Source organism: Rhamphochromis sp. 'chilingali', assembly GCF_963969265.1.
Source record: "Rhamphochromis sp. 'chilingali' genome assembly, chromosome: 2".
Lineage (NCBI taxonomy): Eukaryota > Metazoa > Chordata > Actinopteri > Cichliformes > Cichlidae > Rhamphochromis > Rhamphochromis sp. 'chilingali'.
The window spans coordinates 65669166-65690392 of NC_137930.1; the positions used below are offsets into that span (position 1 = coordinate 65669166).

Here is a 21227-nt window from a genome sequence, read left to right on the forward strand (position 1 = left end):
ATCATTTCTTACTCGTAGGTTTCAGACAAGTTTAGTGCAGATTCAGTAGGTCAGTGAATAAAGGGAAGGGTCTTTTGGCTAATCTGTCACCATGTAAATTGGATCTAAATGGTGGCTGGATAACTCCAACTTGGCACCAACCACACATGACTTTTCATAGACAAGTTGAAGTTTCACAGCAGGAAAAGCAGGTGTGTTAACGACAGCTTCATTCCTCTTAGGGGGGGTGTTGCCGTTATCCATACGGTTCCCTGGGACACTTGGAAGTGAATCATCGTGGTTAAAATGCCACAAATGCTTAATTTATCAAGTCAATATGTCTGCTGTGAAACAAATTTGAGGAAGTGTCTACTTCAGGTTGGAATATTGAAGAAGGCAAACAGTGAATAAAATTAGCATGAAATGAGTTACAGGAACAAACATCTGAGGTATCATAAGAAATGAGAACGCAATAATATTTCATCCTTTATTTCAATACAATTGTAATTTGGTAATTGATACAAAAATAACAGATTTATGATCACATGGGAGAAGGGGGGAGGGGGGGCTTGCACATTTTCAGAGAACTTTTTTCCCCCAGAGTTTTTTTTGGTAGCTTTATTTACAAAGGAATTTTGAGATCCTGTTACCAAATATACAAAAGTTGGAAATTAAAAAGAAATATTTACAAAACGTATGACGCCTTTTGTATGGCCTGCTTTAACAACGTGCTAACCTTATTTACAATCAATATTGTATGGCTGTAATAATGGTGCTAAAGATACAGAGGGCTGTTAAAAAATAAAAAGAAAGTTTATCCAGGTCATTTTACTTTAAGTCAGTTTACTAAAAGTGAGTGATAGTGTCAGCTGAACACAAAAAAAAAAAAAAAAAAAAAACTCCTACGGTTCTGTCACTCTAATGGGAATAGTTTTTTTATTCTGACATTTTTACATATAGTGTGGAAGCTGAAGCATCAGATCAGGCTGTCTGAAAATCACTGATTGTGTTTCACCTTCCAATCAGAGCCTGATCATGTTCTGACCTCATTAATGTGGAGTGTAGGGGGGGTAAAGCGCACTGGCTACTAGTTTCAGCATTTGTACAATTACATATTGTAGTGGAAGACAATAGGTAGCTTCACAACATCCTGATGAGAAGATTTTATACTCAGCTGTATTTGCTGCTTTACCCCTTTTGCAGATTCCTTCTGTTAACTTTTCATCTGTTCCTGAGATCTATAATGTATCCGATCGAGTCAAGTCCTGATAATTTGAATGTCATGTACTAAAGAGTTTTTAAGACTAAAAGTCAAAAGATAGAAGATAAATCCAGTTCCCCCCTCCCTTTCGTGCTCTACAATGGTTGGCACTTTTAGCTATTACTGTTCGTTATTTGGGGCAATGCAGGGGGGATGCTACCCAGATGATACAGACAGACTGAGGAATCCTTGTTCTGTCTTCAGCACCCTATTTACTCTGCTTCCAGGATTTAGAGCTGCTTTCAAGGGGAGTCTCTTCATGACGACGCTTCTGCACAGACTGTGCTCGTTCTGTTTTAAAAACATAACATACAATTAATTTGCAAACAAACTGCATACATGCCTATTCGCAAAATGTACAAAAATGCTAAATGTTAATTTTTTCAGTCCACAATTTTAGCTCGGCTTTATCGGTTTCCAGTAGCTTCTCGAGAACAACAGTAATTCAGCTGTCCTCTGTAATAAAGCCTAATCCTCAGTTTCTAGTTCTCAACAGTTATCAAAAAGCCTACAGGTAGGGAATTCATATATTTAACATTACCCTTCCTACCACTGCAGTCTCATGAGTATTTATTTTAGTGTGAGTCTGATGACTCTCAGAAATTGTATTTTGCAATAAATCAAGATTTTCAATGTTGTAGGTGTGACTATAAATAAATATTCAATACGTACCTGTTTGAGACATTCCCACCTGCACAGAGGGGTCTTTAGAGGACCCTCCTGCACCTTCATTGGTCACTGTGCAGACTGCTCTGGGATTAGTGCCATTTCCACCAAAGTTGGAATTGGCAGGGACTGTTGCCAGCAGACCTGTGAGACAACAAAAGGATTTCAAATTAAAATAGTTAAAATATTAACTATTGGGCTATTTTAAAACAAACAAACAACAACAAAAAAACAAAACAAAACAAACAAACAATTATATTTATTATTATTAGCCCTGCAACAGAGTGGGTGATAGGCTCCAGCCCACTCACGAAAATTGGATAATTGGAAGAAAATGAATGGGATGGATATTATTATTATTATTACTACTACTACTACTACTACTACTACTTCTGGGTTCAAACTGTTACCATGTGTCAAACATATTCTCTGTGTCAAAGGAGCTTGCAAAGAAAAGCGTCTGGACTTCTTTAAGTTACTTGAAGACGTTTCACCTCTCATCCGAGAAGCTTCTTCAGTTCTAAGGTCAAATGGTGGGGAGTCCCAGATATAAACCTAGTGGGAGTAGTGGGAGATCTGACCTCAGGAATTCGCATGATAAGGTGGGGCCAGGTTTCACAATGAACACACCCGAAACTCTGGCTGATTGGGACCCACGCCCAGTTTCACACCTTGGCTCAGGCGATTAGAGGATCATCAGGGGTCCTTTTGTCCCTCTGTGGGGGGTTACCACCACTAGGTTTATATCTGGGACTCTCCACCATTTGACCTTAGAACTGAAGAAGCTTCTCGGATGAGAGGTGAAACGTCTTCAAGCAACTTAAAGAAGTCCAGACGCTTTTCTTTGCAAGCTCCTTTGACTACGATGACCTGGATGACTGAGAACCTTCACAGACATATTCTCTGTGTGTTGAGTTGCAGATGTAATTTAATACGATGGTAGGAGTATTATGGAGATTCCGGCAGTCACCTGTACTTATGAGTTAGAATTTATCCTAATACATCCTAATGAAGGTATAAATAAGGTTCTGTGCATTTATCAGGAGAAAAAAAAAAAGTCATAGGACAAGATCAGTCATCCTCACAAACAGCAGATAAAATGTTTATCTGAATGGTACACTTAGCAAAATTAATAATGCCATGACATTTAATTAGTATCTAGCTGGCATCCATACCCAGTCCTCTGTAGCAGGAAAGCTGCTGGTAAATCTGCTTCATTCTCTCAATGTTGATGCGACTGGCCTCAGCATGGTTCACCATGGGTTTGGGGTAGTGGACTCCTATGATGCACTTGGCTGCCTTTTGTACTTCATCTGGGGCATTCCAAGGGTCATAGATATATTTGGCTGGAAAACCCCTCAATATCGGCAAGTAACGCCTGCAAGCAGACACAAAATCAGACGAAGATGACACAATGTAATGTAGACTAATGTAACAGACTGGTCCAAGTTCATGGATGTACTGCATTTCATGTTACATTAGCTGGCACACATGCAGTTAATACTGTGGCTCAAAGTGCATTCTTTTTGTCCCATGACAAATTCTCATCAGTGTTTACCAATTACACCACATGACTGTATCACATTTCATATTCAGGAGAACTTCTGTGGTGCAACACAGGCCACATTATCCCAAATACACTAACAATTATATAAAGTGCTAAACAAAGTTCAATGTTCTCTTTTGTAACCTCACCCATGTGACGCTACAAAAAAACCCCAAAAAACAAAACCCTCCTCACAAGTTAACCATGAGATTGTACTTAGTTACTTGAAATGACTGTAGGGATACACAAATACCCACACTATTGTTCCTATTTTCATGTGATACTTCATAAAATGTCTCGCTGACCGTATATAGTCGCCATTTGGGTCGGTGCGTCGTCCAAATCCCACGGGGCAGTAGCAATGAAAAAACTGCTGGAAAAATGAACTGCAAGAAAGCCACATCCAGCTGCCAGCATTTACACTCCAGTCTGCATCCAGAAGCAACTCTTCAAAAACCTGTTTTAAAAAAAACAAACAGAAAATGGTCAACAACAAATGAGAGAAAGAAGACAACAGCAAGGTACCCAATTTAATCTGAATCTTCTTTAAGTGCACTTTTAAACAATGAATAATAACCAGAGTGACTCATGTGCACTTAAATCTGGTGCAGGAAACATGATTTTGGCTTCACTGGACATAAAAATCTATAATAACCTTTCAGGATATTGTTCTTCAATAAGGCTGGGAATAAACCTGACTCCTCTACATCTTCAGATTTATTATTTTTTTTGGCTTTAGAAAATCTAGCCTCATGTAAGCACTTGTTCCCTTTTCTCCGTTCTTACCTTCATGCCTTCTTCCCAGCTGATCCAGAGGTCTCCCCTGGTGAGGAAACAAGCAACACCGTGCCTTGCCAAATGATGGATCCACCCCTCCTGCCTCAGCTGGGTCATAATAGCATCTATCCAAGGAAAGCCCGTTCGTCCTTCTGCCCACTTGGCCAGTGCCTCTGGGTTTCGGTCCCAGGGTATCTGGACACAAATGGGGTTGCCATCCATCTTGTCAAAGCAGGGGTTGTTGGTGGCAGTTGTATAGAAGAACTCTCTCCACAGCAGCTGGCCGTATAAGGACAGTGGTGGTGTGTGGTTCTTCTTGACCTGATGGGATGATGGACAGCTGATTTAGGCTTATGAAAGAAAAAATACAAATTTGAAAACAGACGCTAAAGCCTCTAAGCCCAACAAATATAATACTATGGCATTAGTACTTTTCTGTAGAGATCAGTAAGTTTGAAGTAGAAGAGCCGGCATGAGAGACATCCAAAGCGCAGGTAGGGGCTGAGGCCTGTTGGACTGGCCAGCAGAGAGTTAGCGTTCATACGTGGACGCTCAAAGTTTGCAACCCAGGCCTGTTTAAAATAAATAAATAAATAAATAAAAAAGGTTAGTCAGCTTCATCTGAATAACTGACAATAAATGAGATGTTACATTTCTGAGTCTCCGACAGCAAAACTTAACCTTCAATAAAGTCACTACTGAAGATCATTAATGACGACATTTGACAGATATTACACTCTTGTTGTAGCTCAGTACAAAAAAAAAAATTAATAATAATTAAGCGCAAAATAATGCAAGAGGAACTCAGCTGGTTTGATACTGGAAGTAATGTGAGGAAAAAAGAGAAAACACAAACTGGATTACTGACCTCTATGCACATGATGTACTATGTTAAGAGCAATAAAGAAATGTAGTCAAAAATCTGAGAAATAGCGATCATCCAGTTAAAGTGCATATTTCTCTTACACCTGTATATACACTGAACAATTCACTGCACATGTAAGGAAGACATTTCTTTTTTTAAGACATAAAACCCGAGGAAGTTTCTAAATTAATTTTTCACTTTGTTCTCAGTAAGATGTATTTTTACCTTCCGCTCGAGATGCCGCTCTAGCCTCATGAGGGCTTCAGTTTCTCCTCCAGGCCACACTGCTGTGGTTAAACCCTCTGTCTCAAAACCTGAAAAAGTACCACATTCAACTTAAAAACTGCAGTTTGCCCCCAACTCTGATACAGATGGATGATAGAAAACACATAAACACAAAAACTTACCAAGCTCTTCAAGGGAGGGCACCCCAAACTTTTCATCATGGTCTTCACTGATTGGTGTGACACAGTTTTTAAGAACCTCAGATGTGATCGTCTCCGCTGGCATCTCGACGGCATCCATTCGATTTATTACAGCCTGGAAGCGTTTGTAGGTGAGTGGAGGCTGATTGCCATTAAGTTCTATAATCCTATGAAAGAGAAAAATGTATTAAAAGGCAGTCCCTGCAGAGACAGAGTAGGTGGTCACAATCTGCCTTAAAATTGGTTCATTACTATGAGACTTTCAGCTTAATTACTCTATACAGTCACTCACTTGTCCAGATTGTAGAGGGTGTGTGAAATCCGCACCGTGACCTCCACCCCAGCCTCATTGGCTAGTTTTTGGATGGCAGCGTCACGTTCCTTGCCAAAAGGCTCAGAGTCATATTCATAAGATAAACGGTTTATCTGCCATTCCTGGGTAACAACGAAAAACAGTAGTGTTTACACATCTGCTGCATTTTATTGAATGCATGCAACATTTGAAAGTCATTGACAGCAAAATGGAACGGTGATTAACTTAAAATCGCATACAGTTCATTTCATACACAACTAGAAACATGTGTTTTTCTAACAAATACACACACACACACACACACACACACATTTGGGAAATAGATTTTTCAGTCTGAACATCAATGTAATAACTTTGGATCTCCTTTGTTTAAGTTCAGCAGACACAATTTTGCACCTTTTTTATTTTTATTTTTTAAATCCCTTTCATTATATTAGGTTTATTTGAAGTAAAAGTAAAGTGCAGGACTGCATCTTCTATTCCAAAACTCGTACCTTAAACAGACGAGGGAAGACATCTGTAGGCTGGCCTCTAATGACAAACAAGCGGGAGTTGAGTTTGCGCAGGCTGGCATCCAAGTCTTCTAAACAATGCAGCAAAAACCTATTTATTAAAAAAAGCAAACAAAAAAATTAAAAGAAAAACCCCAGAAGGATCAAATAATTGGCTACAATTGATTGATTAAGTAAAACCGTATCAGTCTCATATGACCAATGATAACAGGCACAAGGAATGGAAAAGTTGTAATAGACTACAATTAATAAATTCAGTATAGAAATAGTTTTTAGTAGATTAACCATTTCTCCCATAAAACAACATGCAACAAGCTCTCCGGTACCCTCACTCATGACTTTTGATACCTGAATATAGACGTTTTCTGATGACTATGAGAGTTTCCATTTTTTCAAGGGCAGAGATCACCTTCACTAATTTCTGCTATCATTTTGGGTTATCTTAGCAGGTTCTAAGGTCTAAAGAGCTAAATATTTGACAATATGGTGCCAGACGTTTTTAAAAGTGGAAAGGTTCAAATGCACCATGTTGCACTGTTGCATGTCCAAAAATGCATTATGTTGGATTGCCAAAACTTGATTATTTTGCATTTGTGGACAGAAAACACAAAAAAATCTAACATATTTCCATTTCATTACCACCATCATCATAAAAATATATATAATTTTAGAACATCACTGATGACATCATGAGATATGGACAAAACACAATAAATAAACAGCAGACAGTTTCTTTCAGCAACATAGATACTGCAGTGTATTCATGTGAACATGCAGCCCTCTTCTGGTGAAACTGCTGTAAATATTACTGGCAAAAAAGCAGAGCATGTATACTGTAGGAGCACTCATGACTTATGCCTTTAAACAAACATTTTCTCAACAATTTATCTACAAACCCAGCAGCAAAACAAAACTAAAAAACAAACAAACAAAAACAAAAAACAACAACATCTAACATAATTTAAAAAAAAAAAAAATCCTTAAGTCACGTCCATTGTCTTCCATTAACATCCGAGTGGCATTTATATAGTAACTGACACCTAAACCACAACCTAAAAATAATAATTGCTTTATTACTAGGATTTCATAATATAATTCAAGATCTAACAAAGAGTTTGGCTTTGGCAAGCAGATATGGAGTAAATTTTAAAAATCAGTTATCAGCACACTACCTGTATCTTCTGACAAATACTCTCATGCCTTCATATCCTCATTTAATACACTCGAGTTATTATCCACAAGAGTTTTAATAACGGCTCTCTTATCTTCTAATTCTACAAATTAAAAACCCTTTAACTGTATGGAAGTAATGAAGTAATGATACATTATGGAAGTAATGTATCATAATATTCCCACAGATTACAGTATTTCTTAATTTCCCATTGTTACACTGGTCTTCCCTTCTGACACTCCCTCGATATTCCTTTCTGGGTCACACTGACCTATAATCACTTCTGGAGTGGCTTCCCCTCCTCTCTCTGTGCTGCAGCGTGCGTCTGCTGTATTGTGGCAGTGGAAATGGGTGTGTTTGATGGTTAGTGGAGTCAACGATGTGTCAGAGCTGAGCTTGAAGAGACTTGAAAACTGACTAATGTGCAGCTGGTGAAGTTCTGCTCCAGTTTAGTGTCTCTATATGCATGTGTGCAGTATTAGAAATTGTGCCGTCTTCCATTTACCTTGCAAATCTTCCTGCTCACTGCAGTTTTCTGCTACTAGATTTAGCTTAACACTCTGGCACTGCTTGCCCAGATCAGCTTAACTCCCTACTTTCTGAATTCTGTTCTGTCTGGTCAGCTTCCCTCAGTAAACCTCTGCTCCACTAACCCCAGTATGCTTCTCTGTCTCACCACTCCAGCTCCCATTCTGAGCCATTCCGACCAATCTGAGGTCTCAATAATCACCTTTTATTTACAGCCAGCTTTTTCTCTGTGCCTAATTTTCCCTTTCAGTTTAGTGCTTTATGTAACAGAGTGTATCCAAGGTTAAAACATGGGTTTTCTTCAGCATTTATTGAAAATAAATAATCCATCATTTTTTTCCATTAAGGTTCACAAGCTACAAAGCACAAATTACTGACCAGTTTGTATTGTTTCAGCATGAAAATGGAGACAAGACAGGGAGAGCACTTCCATAAGAACTCAAACATAGGGCTGCTCAATTAATCGAATTTTAATCACGATTACGATCTGGGCTTTCAACGATCATTAAAAATGACTGAGCCGATTATTAGCCCCTCCCTCATTTATCCGCGACACCTTAAAGGCCGGTCCGTGAAAATATTGTCGGGCATAAACCGTCCATGGCGCAAAAAAGGTTGGAGACCGCTGATTAAGAGGACCCGAGGGAAGCTCGGAAAGCTAAGCAGAAGTTATTTGGAGAGGAGAGTGACTGCCGCTGGTTGAAAAGAGAGGTAAAAAAACTTCAGTGGTGTTGCACACTATTTTATATTATTTTTTAAAGTCATTGTTAACCCTTTAAATCTGGTCAGAGCAGCACGCTCCGTGTTGTGTAACTATTTTTAAATCCCTGTAGAACCTGAACCGTGTAAGCTAGCGCAATAATTTGTTTTGCATATGAAACCGGAGGAGTTGTACTTACAACTTATGCCATCAGCTTGTCCTCGGTCACGGTTTCCTTCCACATATAGCTTTGCAAAAACTGCATAAAAAGCGCTTGCAGGAACAAAAACATAATACTCCAGAAACACGCTTTGCCGATCCATCAGCTGTTCGTAACACTTCCCACAGTGAAACGATGCACCTGCTGTTTTCTTTGCAAATTTGCATCATAGGATTGTTTTTTGTTTTTCCTGCAGTATATAAAAACTGTATCTCCAAAATAAAACTATGAAGACACTCAAAATAAATTTCCTGTTGTTGTAAACTATTTTTTGCAACTTTATTGTATTTAAAGTTTTGAGGGATAAACCTCTTAAATTTCTCCAAGTAGAAATATATGTAAACAAAACAAAAGCGATTTTCAATTTTTTTTGTAGTTTATTGCACTTTTTTGCAATTTATGTAATTACTATGGACTTAATGCATACATATTATTAACCTTCCTGCCTTCTTGGGACCTTTTTGTGCCACTGCTATGTGTTAAATGGCTGCCATTTCCACTGTGTTCCGTGGAATATAACCAAACTTGCCACAGGATAGTTTTTACCTGTCAATGTTAATATTCCAGTGTGAATTCCTTAAATCAGCCTAAAATGGCTGAGCAGCAGAAATCCCCACACCCATCACCCTGGGGACCATTTTCTGCCCATTGACTTCCATTATAAACGCTATTTTTCAACCCCAAATTATCATCATATGATTTTATTTTTTCTTCTTTTCTTGAATGTCAATGAAGACTCAGGGCCTTGAAGTTTTAATTTTTAAATTGCAAAAAAAATGCAAAAAAAATAATGGCAGGTCAAAATGTATGTTGGTGCCAATCTTTGGTCCATCTAAAGGCCTACTTATAATGACAATCACATATTACTTCAACTGTTTTTTTGTGGAAATATTTAGTTTCGTTTTTTGGGGCTTATAACACAGGGCGCTCATGTAATAACACTGGGATTTGAAGGGTTAAAACAACGAAAATATAATTAAAAACTTTACATGAATATTTCAGGGAGAAGTAGTTTTACAAGGTTGGCTAATTTAAAGTGGAATAAAATATGGATATATGGTCTTTTTATGGCGTGGCTGAGAATGGTCCCTAGGGTGATGGGTGTGAGTTTTTTAAAGGATGGCAGGAGGGTTAAAATATGGGCTATAACAGTTGTATTGATGTATAGCAACTTGAAATGCTCCCACAAATGGCACTACAACATGTAAAAAAAATAATATAAGCTCTGGTGGACTTGGTTCTATAGTAGGTCTTAAAGGGTTAAATAAATATCGTCAAATAATCGTGATCTCAATTTCAGTGAAAATAATCGTGATTATCATTTTTGCCATAATCGAGCAGCCCTACTCAAACATATTCCATTCAATCTAAATCAGTGTACCAGTGGTAGTAAAACTAAGCAGTTATAGTTGCTTGCAACATTGTGAACAAATGCGGCTGTATAGACGTATGGGATAAGCTAAAAATAGTGTGCATGTAATAACACAAATGACATGGTGTAGCTGACTAAAGGGGTGTGTGTGTTTAATATAGGTCAAAGCAGTGAGGATGGATGATGTAATGACCATAACAACATACTGACCCAGATTTGCAGCCCCTAATTTGCAGCCCCTGATTCAGAGTTGAACAGCAGAGTCAGTAAGCAGGAAAAAAAATAGCTTGTCAGAGTAGCTGGGCAGCAAGCTTACTGCCTGCAACCTTTATATGTCCTTCTTTGGATATAAATGGTGAAAGCCCTCTCTTTCACACAGACTCAGCAATAAATAAATAAGTAATAAATATTTTTTTAACCACAGTGAACTGATTTTAAAGACAAAAAGAGCTGGACACTGGTGCAACATGTGACTAGTAATGTAATGTAACATATGAACATCTGCAATAAATAAATATAGCAAAAATAATTCACTCACTGCTTTCTTGTAACATATGCACTGTGTGCAGCTTCCCCCAAGATCCACTATCAAACTGAAACTAATGTCAAAGGGTGGGTTTAAAGAGAATGAATAAAGTTTTGGAGATTTTTACAATTAACCATCAACAATATCATCATTTATTTTTAAATTACTAAATCTGATGAAAATTATTTGAGCATTCTGGGAAGAAAAAAAATACTATAAAACAAGAAAAAAAAATATTACCAACTAGTTGGAATTGGTCAAGATCTTGGTCACTAAAGCAGCTCAAGGTGAAAACCGTTGTTGTTTCAAGACAAAAACTGCCACACCTGACATATCCTCTACAAAATGCCCTGTGTAGATGAGTTAGTGAAACAAACTGATCAGCCATCTTATCGCGTCTTGTCGTGCAACATACATCCTCTTTATTGTGGGTGCGAGGGTGTAGCCGTTGGTACCCATGCATCTGCTTATTGCCAGCGTGTATTTTCTACAAATCTTGCCAACTCTTCCAGGTTTGTGCGTTTTTTCCTTCTGGCCAGATGCAGCTTTCTGCACCATCTTTTCCAACTCATCTACAAAAGGCATTTTGTAGAGAAAATGTCAGCCTTGGCAGTTTGTCTTGAAACAGTAATGTCCACACTTTGAAATTTTACTCAAAATAGTATGTAGTAATAGCAGCAGGCTTAAAAAAAACAACAACATTAATCATAATGTTATAGTTCATTCATACGTCTGTCTTAATGCAGTGTTACTCATCCACAAAACACCCAGGAAACTTCAAGCTGCATGGTGCAGAAAACAGGTGTGACTGGCACATGCAGGTGCTGATTGAGGCTCGATTTAGACTTCTGCAGGGGATCCTTGCAGAGCCTACAACATGACCTATGTAAGTGGCTGAGGACGTTGCCGTGTGCATTATGTATTAATTGTCATATGGGCGTGTACTGGTGTTTTAGCCAGTAGAGACAGATAAAATGATGGGACTTTTCACCTCCTGGGTCCCCTACTGTTTATCACATTTTTTTTTAGATTCTAGATTCCCTCACATCGATTCCTACAGTTTCAGCAATTTCACTCCAGGAATTTGCTGATATGTGCCCTTATATTAAAGCTATGATTATTATCCCTTGTACTGAGATGATGATGATGATGACGTCGCTAACCTGGTCACAGAGGGAGTACCGGCAATGTAGCATCATGATGCTAACGGAGTCGTGGCTAACATCGCTAACTCCGGACACAAGCGTGACACTACCGGGATTCCAGCTGCTGCGAGCGGACAGGACCAGAGACAGCGGTAAGAGGAAAGGAGGGGGACTGGCAGTTTTTGTGAACGACAGATGGTGTAACCCTGGGCACATCACTGTAAAAGAGCAACTCTGCAGCAGAGACATTGAGCTGTTAGCCGTTAGCATGCGTCCGTACTATCTGCCCCGGGAATTCTCGCATGTTATCGCAATAACAGCGTATGTCCCCCCCTCGGCCAACGCGGATGCAGCCTGTGACTCTCTCCACTCTGTGGTCAGCAGACTGCAAACACAATCACCGAGAGCCCTTCTCATAATATCAGGGGACTTCAATCATGCCTCACTGGACTCCACACTGCCCACCTTCACCCAGTATGTGACCTGCCCAACCAGAGTCAATAAAACACTGGACTTACTGTATGCCAATGCAGAAGAGGCATACAGTTCATCACCTCTCCCTCCCCTGGGCAGATCTGATCACAACCTGGTGCACCTTGTCCCTGTGTATGAGCCCTTAGTGCGCAGGGTGCCACCAGCCACCCGCACAGTACAGAGATGGTCAGAGGAGAGCGAGGAGGCTCTTAAGGATTGTTTTGAGTCGACTGTGTGGGAGGTGATTTGTGATGACCACGGAGAGGACATCGACAGCCTTACTACATGCATTACTGACTATATAAACTTGTGTGGATAACACTGTATCTACCAGGACTGTACGGTGTTTCTCCAACAACAAACCTTGGATTACCCCAGAAATTAAAACCGTCCTCAAGCAGAAGAGGAGGGCCTTCAAATCCAGAGACAAAGAGGAGTTGAAAAGGGTGCAGAGAGAGCTGAGGGGACTGATAAGGAATGGGAAGGAGAGCTACAGGCAGAAGATGGAGAACCAGCTTCAACAAAACAACGTTGGTGAAGTCTGGAGAGGCCTCAGAACCATCTCGGGCCACAAACAGCAGAACTCTCTGCCTGGGAGGGATGTGAGATGGGCAAATGAACTGAATCATTTCTTCAACAGATTTGATTCAGCCATGAGGCAGTCTGCAACATCGGCTGCAGACTCACCCACCCCCACTGCTGCTGTTCCACCTCAGACACTTCACACCTCCTCTATTCACCCTGCTCACTCCCCCCCACCCCCAACTGCAGCATCCAATACACACTCAACACAAGGCTCCAGCCTGTCTCTCTCAACCACCCAGGTTAGGAGGGAACTGAGGAGGATTAATGGCAAGAAGGCAGCGGGTCCAGATGGCATCAGCTCGAGGGTCGTCAGGTCCTGCGCGGACCAACTGTGTGGGGTGATGGAGCACCTCTTCAACCTGAGCCTGAGGTTGGGAAGAGTCCCACAGCTCTGGAAAACCTCCTGTGTTGTACCAGTGCCAAAGACTTCACGCCCCAAGGACCTCAACAGCTACAGGCCGGTGGCTCTGACATCCCACCTGATGAAGACCCTGGAGCGGTTGGTCCTGGCTCAGCTTCGGCGCCTAATAAGCTCATCACTGGACCCACTTCAGTTTGCCTACCAGCCTGGCATTGGAGCGGATGATGCCGTCATTCACCTCCTACATCGTTCCCTCGCTCACCTGGAGACCGCTGGAAGCACTGTGAGAATCATGTTCTTTGATTTCTCCAGTGCCTTCAACACCATTCTTCCCTCGGTTCTAAAGGACAAGCTGGTGAACTCTGGAGTGGACCATCACCTCACTACCTGGATCCTGGACTACCTCACCGACCGACCACAGTATGTGAGGACTCAGGGCTGTGTGTCGGACAGGGTCGTCTGCAGTACGGGGGCCCCACAGGGAACGGTTCTGGCTCCGTTCCTCTTCACCATCTACACTGCAGACTTCTCCCACAATTCCACCCAGTGCTTCCTGCAGAAGTTCTCTGATGACTCTGCAATAGTCGGCCTCATCACTGATGGGGACGACAAGGAGTACAGAGGTCTGACCCAAGACTTTGTGGACTGGTGCCAGCAGAACTACCTCCAGATCAACGCCAGTAAAACCAAGGAACTGGTGGTAGACTTCCACAGGCACAAGCATTCTCCACTGCAACCACTGAACATCCAAGGTATGGACATTGAGGCTGTGGACAGCTACAGGTACCTTGGTGTTCATCTGAACAATAGACTGGACTGGACTCATAACTCAGACGCCCTCTACAGGAAAGGGCAGAGCAGGCTGTACCTGCTGCGGAGACTCAGGTCGTTTGGAGTGGAGGGCCCACTCCTGAAGACCTTCTATGACTCTGTTGTGGCTTCTGCTATCTTTTATGGTGTGGTCTGCTGGGGCGGCAGCATCTCTGCTGGGGACAGGAAGAGACTGAACAGGGTGATCCGAAGGGCCAGCTCTGTTCTAGGATGCCCTCTGGACCCAGTGGAGGTGGTGAGTGACAGGAGAACGGCGGCTAAGCTGTCATCCCTGTTGGACAACATCTCCCACCCCATGCAGCAGACTGTGACAGCACTGAGCAGCTCCTTCAGTGGGAGACTGCGGCACCCACGGTGTGGGACGGAGAGATTTCGCAGGTCTTTCCTCCCCACTGCTGTCAGACTCCATAATAAAGACTTTAACTGATCAAGCACACACATCCATACATATGCAATAATACTAAGTGCAATAATCCTTTCTGTCATCGTTGTATTTTTACTCAGTTGTATATAGTATTTGTATTTGTATTCTATTTTTATCTTATTGTATATTTATTTTATTCTACTGTATATAGTATTTTATTCTATTCTGTACAGTTGTGTACTGTATTTATTCTTATTGTATTCTAATTTTTGCCTCATAACTTTTGCACTGTCCACTTCCTGCTGTGACAAAACAAATTTCCCACGTGTGGGACTAATAAAGGTTATCTTATCTTATCTTATGATGATGATGATGATGATGATGATGATGGTGTGACCGTCATTCTCTCACTGAGGTTCAAAAAGTGTGGCAAAAAAAAAAAAAAGCAGCACCTGGAGATGCACAGCAGAAATCAACAATAAATTTCCTGCTGAAATATAAATCCCCATTAGGTAGCATTTTGTTTGTTCTGAATTCTATTAACAAATTTTTAATATTGGTTGGGGCTAAAATTGTGATCAATATTAAAATTTGATTAATGTCCAGCCTTACAAGGGAAACTAGTCGGGCAGATTTATGCTTTAAGGGGACAAATTCAATATTTTGTCCATGACATGACATGGTCCTCTCTCAGTGTTGTACTCATTTTCCAATTACGTGTACCTTTGCTGTTGGAAGAGGACCAAATAATAGGCATAAAATTATAATATTGCAGCAAATCAATGCTTAAAAAACAGCTGCAAAGTACCACCCCCTAAAGAATGAATGTAAATATTTTAAAACTACTATTTTAACGACTTGTCTGCCTGATCAAAATGAGCACTTTTTTGTTCAATCAAATTCCCATCATCTATGGAAAGATGTGCAATTACATAATTCTCCATTCTGAATTAGATAAGTGCTTCAGAAAACAAACCAAACGTTTTTTAATAAAACAGTATGCTAGTTAGTTAATGTTAGAGAGCCACTTTGCCCTGCTTCTCTCCCCTAACTCTTCTACAAAACGTGCTGGAGTAACACCTTGCTAGTACTGTGTTGGTTCCCCCCTTTGCCTTCAGAACTTTCTTAATTTTGTGCCAGTTTAAACAAGGTGCTAGAAACATTCCCGAGGGATTTCCATATTAACATGACAGCGTCGCACAACTGTTGCAGACTGGGCAACTCCACATCCATCATGCAAATCTCCCATTCCACCACATCTCCAAGGTGCTCTACTGGATAGAGATCTAGTACATGTGGATGGCAACTGAGCACTGTGAACTCATGTGATGGTCAAGAAACCAGTTTGAGATCATCTGAGCTTTCTCACTTGGTGGAAGCAGCCATCATAAGATGATCACTCTGTGGTCATAAAAGGATTGACAACAATACTGAGCAACAATACTGAGATAGGCTGTGGCATTTAAACAATGGTCAGGTACTAAGGGATCCAAACTGTATGAAGAAAATACCCTCCACGATAAACTCATGCTTTTATGTTGTTTACACCAATCTTTGCATAGCTTGAGTTTCTCATTTTTAAGCTTAGGGTTGTGGCACCTGCTGAAGTCTTTTGTTGTTACAGTCCATCTGCTTCAAGGTTTGACATGTTGTGTGTTAGAGCTGGGCGATATGAGATTTTTTCATATCACGATATGTTTTTTTCATTTCAGGCGATAACGATATCTATCACGATATAAGCCAAATAACTATATTTGTAAGATTTAAATGTGCCGTTGCTCACAAGTAAAATGTGAAATAATCAGCAGCTTGTTTTTATTTAAATATTTATTTCCCATAATAAGTTCAACAGGGTAGATGTACTTAAGGAACATGAGACTTTTTCAGATAAATAAAGGCAAATATTGCAAGCTACACAAAAGGCAGCCGCTAAAGCGTTTAAGTGTCAAAATAGAACAAACGAAACAGACTAAATTGTCAATTCCACTTAGAAACAAAATATTAATTCTAAAAATAAATCTTAGTTTGTTTTACAGAAGAACAGACAAAACTGACTAACTTTTGTCAATATCAAATAAACTGAGAACTAAAAGGAAATTCTCAATCTCTCCTTGTTGTATAGCTTAGCTTTTCAAACAGTTTTAACAGTTACTTTAGTCTGACAAAAGCCGAATGACGAATTAGCGCTTCCAGTCAGAGACTGAGGCTACGTCCACACGTACACGGGTATTTTTGAAAACTGAGATTTTCCGTTTTCGTTTTAAAAAATAATCCCGTCCACACTTAAAGGGAGAAATGAAGGAAAACGCTGCTATGAACGTGCCAAAGCAGCAGGTGGCGCTAGATTCCTAACCGTGCAGAAATGTTGGCCAATCAGAAGTCTAGAAGCCTCGGTGGGGAAAAAGTAAACAAAGCTGGGGCATAGAAGCAGAACAGAGTCGTATGTGTGGACGGACAGTAACTGTGTGTATGTGTAAGCATTTAAACACTGCAGAGAGTAGAATTAACAGTATTGTAGAAATTCATTTCACCGAAACAATAACGTGGCGCACAGTGTGACGCATGCACCAGTTTATTGTATTTCCAGACTTGCTTTCGGCACAATTTACAGTGCACGCTACTCTGTTTTTTGTCAGACTTGAAATAGCCGAAATACCTTCAGACTACGGAACTTCTATGGCTCTTCCGTTCGACAATCTCTCCGGCATTGGAACCATCATCTGTTTTCTCTTCGGTCACGCTCGGTTGATTTTTCTAGTCGGCACACTCATTTCCTCCATTACGCGCTGGCTCCATTACCCGCTGGCTGCTTCCCAAACAAACACACGTGCGGCTTGGCACTTGTGCTGTACGTAACAAGTCACGCGACGTGACGCTGCGGCTGTGATTGGTTCGGCTCTGCGCCACTTAATTTGGATTGGCTGACCTTTTTTTTTTTTTTTTTTTTTTTAAAGAGGACAAGAGCGGCGAGGTCTATCGCGATAGCTTAATTTCTCTATCGAGTAAAAGTTATATCGCGATACATATCGTTATCGTTCTATCGCCCAGCTCTATTGTGTGTTCAGAAATGCTCTTCTACATACCTTGGGTGTAATGACTGGTCACCTGACTTGTTGTTACAATACCCACAAGTGTGGTCATTCTCCTCTGTTCTACACAACTCAGCCTAACTGGGTATTTTCTCTTTTTCAAACAACTGTCTGTAACTAAGGATAGCTGTACTGGAAAATCACAGTAGATCAGCATTTTCTGAACTACTCAGACCAGCCCATCTGGTCTCAACAACCACACCACATTAAAAGTTACTTAAATTATGTTTCTTTCCCATTCTGACGAGTCACTTAAACTTTATCAAGTCATCTTGACCCTGTCTATATGCCTAAAAGCATTAGGTTGCAGCCATGCAATTGTCTGATTAGATATTTGTGTTAAAAAGCAGCTGGACGAGTGTAAGCAACGACGTGAAGAGAGAGTGTATGCAGTTAGTGAAGATAAAGGTTACAACTAAAACAATATTAAGTTTTGATTGGGTGATTGCTAAAAATACCACAAGTCTTGATACTAAGCAACTATAACCAGGGATTAAGTTTGACCTAAACACCCTTTGACAATTGAAAGCACACCATATTGTGTGGCGATGCAGCTCTCCACAGGTCTTAAGAATCTAAATAATATGAACTTTGTGACAGGCGCTTAAGGATTAAGTGACCAATTGTTATGATTAGGTTTATAAAGTAAATGAAGATGTTTGCCTCAAAGTCCATGTTATCTAGATTCAAGCTTTAAACAACGAATACCAAGAACAAACCTTTAACCCACATAACACTCCTATATACCCATACTTAAAAGCTAAAGCAGCATGTGACCCATCTTACCTCCACCTGTTGATGCCCACATTGGAGGATCCAGCGAACCAGGGGTCTAGGATATAAATACAACGAAGGGTGTCCGATCCCTGGATAGAGTCTTTCAGAGACGGGTTGTCATGCAGCCGTAGTCCCTTCCTGAACCAATGGATGGTATTGACCACCATGTCGCCTCCCTTATTTTTTATTTTACCACTAGTGGGGTGAAAAAGGTATTAAGGAGTTCCCACAAACAACAAACGACGCCCTCTAACGTTGTTCTGTGGCAAAAACAAAGTCACAAATACACATCCAAGGCCGAAGTAGCTTTAAAGCTGCTCTCCGTTCCTGGATGGCGATAAAGGTTTGTCGGACCTTAACCAAGCTCCATGAATTTATCCACAGCGTTGGGTCTGCTGACCAGCAATGAATGCATGTGTAGAAAGGTGGAAACCGCAGCTGACGCAGAAAGGGGCTGCAACTCTTCTCTCAATTAGCAGCAACGCTGAAATTGAATAATTCAACATGATTAAGTTCGAAAACAGAACATTAACAGAGTCAAACGATGTTTCAAATGTATTGTTTTGATGAGCTAACACACGGCGCTTGGGCGAAGGCCATATAAAATATGCTAGTAGTTAGCAAAACGTACAAACGCGTACATACTTACGTTTTGTTGCCACAAACGGGGTTAGTCTGCACAAATTCAACGCTCTCTCGACCTTACTAACATATTAAACACTGTACATAAACTACATCACCAGCCTAAGTCGGCCATGCAAGATGTCCTCGCTATCAACATCTCCACCCACAGGAATACGCAGGGCTGAAAGGAGCGACGTGATTGGCCAGGATTAAACGTTATGCAACGTGTTCCCCGTCACGTTTCCATAATGTGCTTTCTTACCTCTGCTTACGCGTTATCTGCGGTTATTTTTAAATGTTCCACCATCGATTTCGATGTTTTCTCGATACAATCTCTGACAAACTCCGTTTTTAAGCGAAAACCCCGAAAATATCGTCTAAACTGGGAGATTAAAGGCAGCTAATGGGAGACTTCGGTTTCAGTTATGTGGTATACCCACAAGTACCCGGATGATCACATGCCGCGCGGCAAGGCCAGCTTCTGAGCAGGTGTGCTCGATTCTTTCTCGTGACCGCGCCGCAACCGTGCGTTTGGTCGGACATAACTAACCCCGCCCATTGTCATCATCAGCGGTAATCTCTAACCAATGTGTACCCCGTGAGCCACGTTAAATTACATAAAAACTTAAGATGTGACATGACATCAGCAGTTGTTAATACATAACATTTGCTGTAGAGTTAGGTACTACTATTACTATTGCACAGAGCTTCTCTAATTGGTTTGGACAGAAATTAGATCGTTTTTGTGTGACAACTTTGATTACAATAAAGAAATTGCAAGTTTTATTTGAATTTTGTCTTAATTTCATGGCAGTTGTGTCTAAAGTCTGTAAAACGACACTGGCATTACATGAAAACTGGGCAAATAAGTTGAACATACCCTTTAAATAATACTGGCAATTTACACTCTGGCAAAAGCAATGTAGCTGTTGGTCACGTGGGTTGCTAATGCCACATTAGAGTGCACAGTGAAATTTTTTTTGATATCACACATTTGACTTGACAAACTGTTCATTTCACAGTGAGCAAAACTTTGAGGTGATGACGTACGTTATCATTTTTTAATGATAAAGTACAAACTTACACAATAGTTGTGATTTAATTGAATTAAATGACACTTTTATTAAATAACCAAAACTGGACCCACATAGATCATACTCCTAGCAGGGCTCTGGTGTACATTTGTCATAACTGGGTATCCTTTGGCTCTGAGTGAGGTACAGGGTTACTATATCAAGACTAGATTAAAATAAGGTGTTAAGAGGTATTCATTTCTAAGTTTTTGATAGTCTATCTGGTAGATTTTAAAATGTTATACGTTATGTAATTACTTTGTTTGTTTGTTTTTACTGTAACCCTGTTTGTAATTATAGGAAGAGGCAGCCTCATACATTTGTTAGAGTGTCATTAATGGTAAATTACATTTTGTTATTATCAATTGGAAAAATCAGAAGGATGATCATTTTGACCTTTGGTTTAATGATGGAATGGTTATCGAAGGATATTTCACTCAGGTTATTGAATTTTAGGTGTAAATTCAAGCAATAGAAGTTTAATTTAACTTGTTAACAGGTTTTGTTTAAAGAACAAAAATAAATCTTTTGAATAAATAATTTCTGTGGGATATATTGCATGCCACAGAAATGTCAGGGTTGGAGCAAAGATAGCACACTGTGCTCGGTAAGAAGAACATGTTGTATCACCCTGGGGCAGAATGACAAGTTATATCATTGTCGCACAACCAGATCTGTGAAGCTGTGCAATATGCCTCCTTTTTTTCCCTAAGTATCGTGCATGCATGATAAAATGCATGCATGATAAGATTAAAAGCCATGGCTTTTAAAGTACATTACACCTGAGCATTTCTGTTTCTGCTTTCTAAGGGAAAAACAGCTTGAAAAATCCTGCTCAGTGAAACAGAAAATAAAAAAGAAAGTAAATCTTAATGTAAGGGAGCAAAGTCTGGACTTTAGCTGTTCTGTTATAGGTGTGGATATGAGAGGAATTTCTGTCACTTTCTGACCGTTTGTTTTTCTGTCTGCTTGCTTTAGAAGTCCTTGGTTGCACATCTCTGTCTTCTGGAGAAAATTACAGTATGTGCAGGAAAACCACAGGA

At 40.3% G+C, this 21227-nt stretch overlaps 1 protein-coding gene across 3 annotated transcripts; it reads right to left on the reverse strand.

Moving 5' to 3' along the window:
- Positions 1–456: 456 nt before the first annotated feature.
- Positions 457–19591, reverse strand: cry1b (cryptochrome circadian regulator 1b). 3 transcript variants are annotated; one of them, XM_080875861.1, is made up of 12 exons: positions 19374–19591; positions 18497–18971; positions 6327–6435; positions 5812–5954; positions 5502–5686; positions 5320–5408; positions 4661–4801; positions 4239–4550; positions 3758–3909; positions 3082–3284; positions 1913–2050; positions 457–1531 (listed from the first exon to the last, which is right to left on the reverse strand). In XM_080875861.1, exons 2-12 carry the CDS (start codon positions 18652–18654, stop codon positions 1449–1451), a joined length of 1713 nt encoding a protein of 570 aa, XP_080731987.1. In that variant the 5' UTR covers positions 18655–18971; positions 19374–19591; the 3' UTR covers positions 457–1448. The 3 variants fall into 3 exon arrangements, with proteins under 3 accessions (XP_080731987.1, XP_080731985.1, XP_080731986.1); XM_080875859.1 differs by lacking the exon at positions 19374–19591 and adding an exon at positions 19137–19365; XM_080875860.1 differs by lacking the exon at positions 19374–19591 and adding an exon at positions 19133–19365.
- Positions 19592–21227: the final 1636 nt, after the last annotated feature.